The sequence below is a fragment of the Panulirus ornatus genome, chromosome 30, assembly GCF_036320965.1.
Source record: "Panulirus ornatus isolate Po-2019 chromosome 30, ASM3632096v1, whole genome shotgun sequence".
In the NCBI taxonomy this organism is placed as follows: domain Eukaryota; kingdom Metazoa; phylum Arthropoda; class Malacostraca; order Decapoda; family Palinuridae; genus Panulirus; species Panulirus ornatus.
Genome location: NC_092253.1, coordinates 7,173,468 through 7,182,500, shown reverse-complemented (window position 1 = coordinate 7,182,500; position 9,033 = coordinate 7,173,468). Strand labels below are relative to the sequence as shown.

Genomic DNA, 9,033 nt, shown 5'->3' with positions numbered 1-9,033 from the left:
CCAGCGCCCCCCGGTGTCTCATCTCCTTATAAAAATATATATAAAAACCGAACCGAAACATCATAGTTTTGTATACCAGATGTAAAGTTTAGATCCGGAACCTCGCCCCTCGATATTTCCGTATATATATATATATATATATATATATATATATATATATATATATATATATATATATACATATATATATTTCTATAATACGTTGTCGCTGTCTCCCACGTTAGCGAGGTAGCGCAAGGAAACAGACGAAAGAATAACCCAACCCACCCACATACACATGTATACACATACACGTCCACACACGCATATATACATACCTATACATTTAAACGAATATATATATATATATATATATATATATATATATATATATATATATATATATATATATATATATATATATTGTATAAATCTCGTGCACGCGTGACGCACCGCTGATGTAAGTAAACTGGTTGGAAAAATAAACACAGAAGCTCTGAGCTCTCAGCTGTATTTCAAGTTATATTCAGGCGTGAAAATGACTTGAAATACAGTCGAAAGCTTGGGGGCCTCTGTGTTTATTTTCCCAGCGAGTTTTACGTTTATATATATATATATATATATATATATATATATATATATATATATATATATATATATATATATATATATATATATATATATACGAGGGTAATGGAAGGCTCCCAGTTCTCTGTCGTCTCTCCAACTGCACCAAACACCACGACCTGACCTGACCTGACCTGACCTGGGGCGGCTCTGTACTCCCTCTGCTCCTGTCCTCTCGAAGTGAGCTGCTCAGAGAAAGCCATCAAGCACTGGAGGAACCACACGGATGAGTTGGGTCATTCTCTCGTAGCCATGGGCCATCTACCCCCACTCTCTCTCTCTCTTCCCCAGCCACGGCGTATACAAGTCGTAGAACCCATTTGTGTTGGAGAAACACATGCAAGAAGCGAAGACAGTGTGGTTCAACAAGAGACGTGTTCCGGTGAGAGGGAACTGAATTAACAATGTACACAAATTCATTTTTACTTTAGTCTCACGTTCTCTTACCATCTCATGCACTTGGTAGATGAAAACTACCACACACACACACACACACACACCACGATAAATGAATGAATAACTAAATATGAAAAAAGATATGATATTAATTGTTCACAGTTATATATATATATATATATATATATTTTTTTTTTTTTTTTTTTTTTTTTTTTATACTTTGTCGCTGTCTCCCGCGTTTGCGAGGTAGCGCAAGGAAACAGACGAAAGAAATGGCCCAACCCCCCCCCCCCATACACATGTACATACACACGTCCACACACGCAAATATACATACCTACACAGCTTTCCATGGTTTACCCCAGACGCTTCACATGCCTTGCTTCAATCCACTGACAGCACGTCAACCCCTGTATACCACATGACTCCAATTCACTCTATTTCTTGCCCTCCTTTCACCCTCCTGCATGTTCAGGCCCCGATCACACAAAATCTTTTTCACTCCATCTTTCCACCTCCAATTTGGTCTCCCTCTTCTCCTCGTTCCCACCACCTCCGACACATATATCCTCTTGGTCAATCTCTCCTCACTCATTCTCTCCATGTGCCCAAACCATTTCAAAACACCCTCTTCTGCTCTCTCAACCACGCTCTTTTTATTTCCACACATCTCTCTTACCCTTACGTTACTTACTCGATCAAACCACCTCACACCACACATTGTCCTCAAACATCTCATTTCCAGCACATCCATCCTCCTGCGCACATCTCTATCCATAGCCCACGCCTCGCAACCATACAACATTGTTGGAACCACTATTCCCTCAAACATACCCATTTTTGCTTTCCGAGATAGTGTTCTCGACTTCCACACATTTTTCAAGGCTCCCAAAATTTTCGCCCCCTCCCCCACCCTATGATCCACTTCCGCTTCCATGGTTCCATCCGCTGACAGATCCACTCCCAGATATCTAAAACACTTCACTTCCTCCAGTTTTTCTCCATTCAAACTCACCTCCCAATTGACTTGACCCTCACCCCTACTGTACCTAATAACCTTGCTCTTATTCACATTTACTCTCAACTTTCTTCTTCCACACACTTTACCAAACTCAGTCACCAGCTTCTGCAGTTTCTCACATGAATAATATATATATATATATATATATATATATATATATTCCTCATATAATGACCATCTTCAGTTCTTCCTTTCAGAACCAAATGAATCATAAAACCAAGCAGCTTCGAAGCCTCGGGATTACTCTCGCCCCCCCCCAAAAAAAAATACGACGCCTTAACCTGGGCTTTATAAAGAGACTTGAAGTCTTTTCCCCTTGATTTTACGGTCTCGTAACTAAGTCTGATGACGATAATAGTGCTCTCATAATTCATTACTGGAACGACTCTCACTCTTCCTCCCCCCTTTCCCCTCCTCCACCTATAATTCAACCTGGCGTAGACAGTCGAAGGTCTTCTAAAAAAAAATATATATATAGACACTGGGTACTTTAAGAGGAGTATTATATCTACATCGCTACTTCATAATGCTTTACCTTCGAGCCTAATGATCTGAGATATGGGGACGAACATACAATGGGGAAGAACCTCCTTGTATCACTAACGGCAGAGCAAAAAAAAAAAAGAAATTCTTTCGTTTCTGGAAATAGGAAGATCAGAAACTACAACACGATCTAAGATTAATTTTTTCACATATAGATTTATTAAAAAACACGATCTAAGACTAATCTTTTCACATATAGATTTATTAAAAAACACGATCTGAGACTAATCTTTTCACATATAGATTTATCATAAAACACGATCTAAGACTAATTTTCCACATATATAGATTTATTATACAACCCAATCTAAGACTAATTTTTTCACATATAGATTTATTACATAACACGATCTAAGACTAATTTTTCACATATAGATCTATTATACAACCCAATCTAAGACTAATTTTTTCACATATAGATTTATTATACAACCCAATCTAAGACTAATTATTTCACATATAGATCTACTATATAACACAATCTAAGATTAATTTTTTCACATATAGATCTATCATATAACACGATCTAAGACTAATTTTTTCATATATAGATTTATTATCTCTTTCACCCTCAAACTTATATAAGAAAATATGACCGATGAAAAATACCTTTTTTTCCCAAAAAGGTTTAAATGCACTTCAAGCACGTACGGAGATGAACATTCTCTGTTTGCGTATACCAACGCAATACGTTTGCATATACCTACGCAATACGTGTGCGTATACCAGCGCAATAGGTTCGCGTATGTCTATGCACACTAGTATCGATAGACGCGTAAATGTAAGACATCACTCTGCCAAGATTTCCCAGGGAATATGTATGAGGAGTTGCTTTCAATGACAGCGAATATTACCCGTAGATTCACCTAAAAGTAATACCACAAAAGTAGCGTAATTGAAACATATGTCCGTCTATACATATATATAAAAATATATTTACCTCATCATTCGTAACTCATTTATTACAGGGACGTGGTGGTGTTGGTGGTGGTGGTGGCTATGTGAGAATTTAATTCTTTTAAAAAATTACAAATATTGATGAAGTTGACCTTACGCTGAATATCAAAAACAAATATTTGATGTTTCGTTGTCCTGTATATCTTTTTTTTTTTTTTTTCAATATAGGGGATCAGAACTGTGACCAATTCCACTTGGGGGGACAAAAAAATGGCATCCGTTTTCTTTTTCGAACTGCACAGGAGTTTAATCAATAGAACCAACAGGTTTTAGAGATAGATAGATAGATAGATAGATAGATAGATAGATAGATAGATAGAGAGAGAGAGAGAGAGAGAGAGAGAGAGAGAGAGAGAGAGAGAGAGAGAGAGAGAGAGGGTAGGTAGGTTCGATTTGCCACCAAGCACTACAAGATCGACCCTCTGTGTGTATGTGGTTGAAGATCACTACCGTCTACCACCAACCACCACAGATCTCTACCATCTACCATCCCTCCTCCTACAACAGATCGACCACGAGAAGGGCGAGACCACGGCTCGACTGGTCGTGGAATCCGTAGGACCTGAGGACTCGGGCATGTACTCCTGCGTGCCTCCCGGCTCGCATCCTGCCTCCGTTCGCGTCCACGTCCACCAAGGTACGGAGGTCCTGTGAACTTAATCCTTCGTCAGTAGTAAGGACGGAACACCCTACCTCTTCCTCCTCCTCCTCCTCTCCCTCCTACACCTTCCTTGTGTTGATTCATCTCAATGTGTCTCCACGAAGTCAAAGTCTCTCTTTCTCTACCTCATCTTTTTCTTCATGAATCTAGTCCATGCTAAGGCACAAGGGGGCCTCGCGTCTCTTCATGACTTCTTTAAGTTCGCCACAGAGACATTCTGCTGTAGTATTATCATATGCATTATCTTAGGTCACACATGTCTTTCACCAACCCTTTTTTTTAAGGCGAACTGCTGGTTCGCGTTGACGTACAACTGAGCACCAAGGTAAACTGCATCAACCCTTATAATAGAGTTACTCCTAACAGAAAGCACAGACAGGGGTAACTGGTAATTTAGAAAGCACAGATAGGGGTAACTGGTAACTTAGAAAGCACAGATAGGGGTAACTGGTAACTTAGAAAGCACAGATAGGGGTAACTGGTAACTTAGAAAGCACAGATAGGGGTAACTGGTAACTTAGAAAGCACAGACAGGGGTAACTGGTAACTTAGAAAGCACAGATAGGGGTAACTGGTAACTTAGAAAGCACAGATAGGGGTAACTGGTAACTTAGAAAGCACAGATAGGGGTAACTGGTTACTAAGAAAGTACAGACAGGGGTAACTGGTAACTTAGAAAGCACAGACAGGGGTAACTGGTAACAACAAGTACACACCAGGTAACTATTCATTTAATCATACATCGACCATCATCATAAATCAACGAGTGAATGGGTCACCACACCAGAAGGGTCAAGATCCAACACTAAGCTTCAAGACTCTTACACATTCCTACATTCCTGACCTGTGGTTGTCAAAGGAAAAAAAAAAATAAATCTAAATTCTGTCAAATTCTACAGCATATCCAGTCTCTCATTCATCTAAATTGTGTCTAATTCTAAAGCAACTCCCGTCTCAAATTCTGATCCGTTTTTTATAACTGTTTCTCCATCTTTTCTCTCTATCTCGACAGGTAAACAAGAGGCGGCCATCCAGCAGGGTGTTATGAACGAGACCAGCGCTTCGACCAGACTCGCCCCCTTCACCCTCGTCCCTTGCCTTCTGCTCCTCCTCCTCCTCCTCCTGTGCCTCCCTCACCTCCTCCTGTTCCTCCCTCCGCCTCACTCCCACCTGCCCATCTTGCCCTGTCTGGTTCTCTGTGTGTCCGCCACGCAAGCCAAACTCTCGTTCCTCCACTGCTTCTTCATCTACGTCCCTACCCTCCTCCTGAGCCAGCCTACCTTCTCTCTCGTCCGTTCCTACGTTCCCAGGCTGATCCTGAGAACGTGCACCTTCACCCAGTACCTCAGAAGGTGTGGTGAGGCCACAGTCGGCCTCATAATCCCACCCTTTACCTCTGCATTACGTGATTCAGAGAGACGCCTCGTGTCTTATTCCCTCGCCGTTCTTTCATCTCATATGTGTCTCTCACACGTCTTGTCTGTGTCTTTCCCGTTATCTTGCTTCGCTCTCGTCTGCACAAGCCTGGCGTTCATGACTTGCTGCTACCTCCTCTTCTGTTGTTATCCTGGCTTTCCCTCCCTTTCCTCCCGTGCCTTTATAGCTACCCTTCTCATGACCTTGCTGGGCGCAGTGCTACTGGTCATCCGTACCATGAGCCTCTCCCTGCGCTACCTCTCCCTTCCTGTCGCACTTACAGCCATCGTTCGGGAGTCCCTATCCACACTCATCTCCTCCCTACCATGTCCATCTCTCCAGGTGGCCTCCCCTTCTTAGTTCATCTCCACCCGGTAACCTCCCCCTTTCTTAGTCGTCATCTCCTCCCCACCTCCATCTCTCCTCCCCATCCCCACAAGATTCTAACCTGAAAGCTGAAGTGACACAGAACTTCTGTTGGACGTCCCCACGCCCAAGGGCGCTCAAGGACGCCAAGGGCAACCAACCCAAGACGTCGCCCTAAGTCTAAACCTGTGCGACGACTGTTTACGTGAAGATGCTGACGGGGTGAAGACATGAAAATGTACTTACATTTACGACCAGCGACTTGCCGTCTGTGGATCGGGGTTGGTTCCACCAGCCTCTAGCCTGACCAGGAGACGAGTGTGGCAAGTGAGCTTGCGAGATAATGAAATAAAGACAAAAGAGGGAGAGAAAGTAGACTCTAAGCAACAGCAGAATCCTTCTACCTTCCTTGATATCTACGTAGATTTAAGGAAGTCAGACGACATGCTGGTGGTACAACTAGGCCTTCTGTGACAGTGATATTCCTCGCGTGATCTAAACTACTGAGCCCCATTTACATGGGTGTCTACCGTTGGGCGGGAATAAAAAGGAAAAGTCAGAGACGTAGAGACATATATTGTGTCTGTACGATGTTTACGGTGATCCTGTGAAAAAGAAAATGGTAGCAAAATAGAAATCATCCGAGAGTGGAAAGTATCAGAAACAGAGAAATAAGAACTTGATGATGATGGGAAAAGACAGAATTAAATGAAATGATAAGTGAAATGAGAAGATATAGTGTAAGGAAGACAGAGGAAACAAAAGAGTAAAATGTTATGGAAACGACAAAAAAGAAGTGACTGAACTGAGAATCAGGTTAGAAAAACTAATTTAAACTACGGGAAATGAAAGGAAAGTGTGAGAACTTGATAAACATATGAAATAAAAAAAGAAGAAATAAAATGAAATGGGAAGGTATTATGTAAGCAAGACGGAAGGAACAAAAGATAGAAAACGTTATGGAAACGAAACGAGGATAAAAAGTGACTGAACAGAAAAAAAATAAGGCAAAGAAAAAAAAATGCCTAAACTACAGCAAGAAAATGGAAAGTGTGAGTGAGTGTAATGTTGTTCTGTGCTAAGCCTGTACCCACACTACTCCCGCCTGTAGATGGCTGCCATCCAAGAATTTCTTGAACTCAGTCTCATCAACCTGATATCTTTCTCTACTTTGCTCCCTAAGTGACACAAAGCCTCGCTTTTCTTTTCTTTTTTTGTCCATCTAAATCTTCTCTTAATCTACTTTGGATGATTCAACGTCTCATCTCTGTCTCTCCCCTCCCTCGCTCTCCCATCCTCCTACTGATGTCATATCATCTCATATATATATCTTCCTCCTTGTTCAAAGTCTTCCTCTCTCTCTCTCTCTCTCTCTCTCTCTCTCTCTCTCTCTCTCTCTCTCGGTTATAAACGGGTAAGGCATATAAAGGGTCGGTTGACACAACCCAAACCCCAACCCCTCTCACCTCAAGTCTTACGAGGATTGTACCTCTAAACCAGCCCCGGTCCTTGCTCGTCTATATCGCATCTACGCCAAGACCCAAACCTTTCCATCACGCTGTAAGTTAACGGTGGTGTTCCTCAGAGCTTTTTCTTCTGTCCATAAACAACTTCCATGAACATCCACTTCCAACCCCTGTCTCTTCTTGCGCTAACGATTCCAATCTACACTCTTCAGTCCAATCTCCGTAATGCGACTGCTCGTTCTTTTTCTCGCACGGAACATATAGGGTTTCTCTTGATTCGCATCTCTACAGCCCCTGGCCAAATGGCGAAGCAATAACCTGGTTTAGACCATCAACGAAAAACAAAAACACATGTATAGTCTCCACTCATACCTTGCCTCTTCACCATTCCATGCCATATATATATATATATATATATATATATATATATATATATATGAGAATATCGTTGCAAGTGTGATTTACAACTTTAAATAAGTCGATATTTAAAGGTGAGATCAGGAATGAGCTTCGTGAATATTTGCATGTAAAATAACTGCTTTAAAATAAACAAGAACTTTCGCATGTGATTACGAGAAGAAAAGATTATAACTGAGAGGAAAAATACGGTAAAAAAAAAAAAATACGGTGAAAAATAAAGGTATATATATATATATATATATATATATATATATATATATATATATATATATATATATATATATATATATACTGCCTGCAGCACACGACGAGATAAGTAACAATTAACAATTCAAAAAGAGGAACGAGAGATAAGTGAGGTGAGGAGAAAAGTTGGAAAATCATTGCATTAAAACTTTGACTTTTGAGATCCCTGGAAGTGACGCAACTAAAAGGTATGAGACTCACACACATACAAAAAAAAATATTCTTGAGATACGCGCGGCAGAGAACGACAAATGAGATGTGCTTGGCGCAATTCTGAAACCAACAATGGTTTTATGCTCACACAAAATGTAAATAGATATCACGATGCCACATGAAATATATATATATATATATATATATATATATATATATATATATATATATATATATATACATATATATATATATATATATATATATATATATATATATATATATATATATATATATAGACGATGATTTCAAAGAGACGCATACGAAAAGAGATAGCCCATCCCATGCAATTTTCCACTAAAATTCGATGTGTGTTGTTAACTTCAACAGCAACATGTACTCTATCGATTTTAAGTCCCAGAATTTTCTCTCTCTCTCTCTCTCTCTCTCTCTCTCTCTCTCTCTCTCTCTCTCTCTCTCTCTCTCTCTCAGTTCATTTCCATCACCGCTTGTGCGTGTGTCACTACCGTGCAGTGACAACGTGCGCTCCCGGGGTACTTAGTACTACCACCCACTCATGTCAGAATGTATACACACGTGGAAAAAGGAAATTTGTTAAGGAGGGAAGTCAGTGGTTTGGTCTCAGCTCACAGAGTATTGGGAGGCCTTTGAGAAATAGTAAGAGTGTCATGAGCAAAGTATGGGATGGCTTTTGAGAAATATTAAGAATTATGAGCAAAGTATGGGAGGCTTTTGAGAAATATTAAGAATTATGAGCAAAG

At 40.5% G+C, this 9,033-nt stretch overlaps 1 protein-coding gene across 1 annotated transcript in view; it reads left to right on the top strand.

Annotated features, from left to right (window-relative positions):
• The window catches only part of LOC139758368 (uncharacterized), a 79,579-nt gene extending 72,212 nt beyond the window's left edge, over positions 1–7,367 (top strand). The window contains exons 8-9 of the mRNA XM_071679667.1: positions 4,031–4,160; positions 5,197–7,367. Coding sequence (XP_071535768.1) covers positions 4,031–4,160; positions 5,197–5,960 — 894 coding nt within the window. The 3' untranslated portion in view covers positions 5,961–7,367. The remainder of the gene's footprint in view (positions 1–4,030; positions 4,161–5,196) is intronic.
• Positions 7,368–9,033: the final 1,666 nt, after the last annotated feature.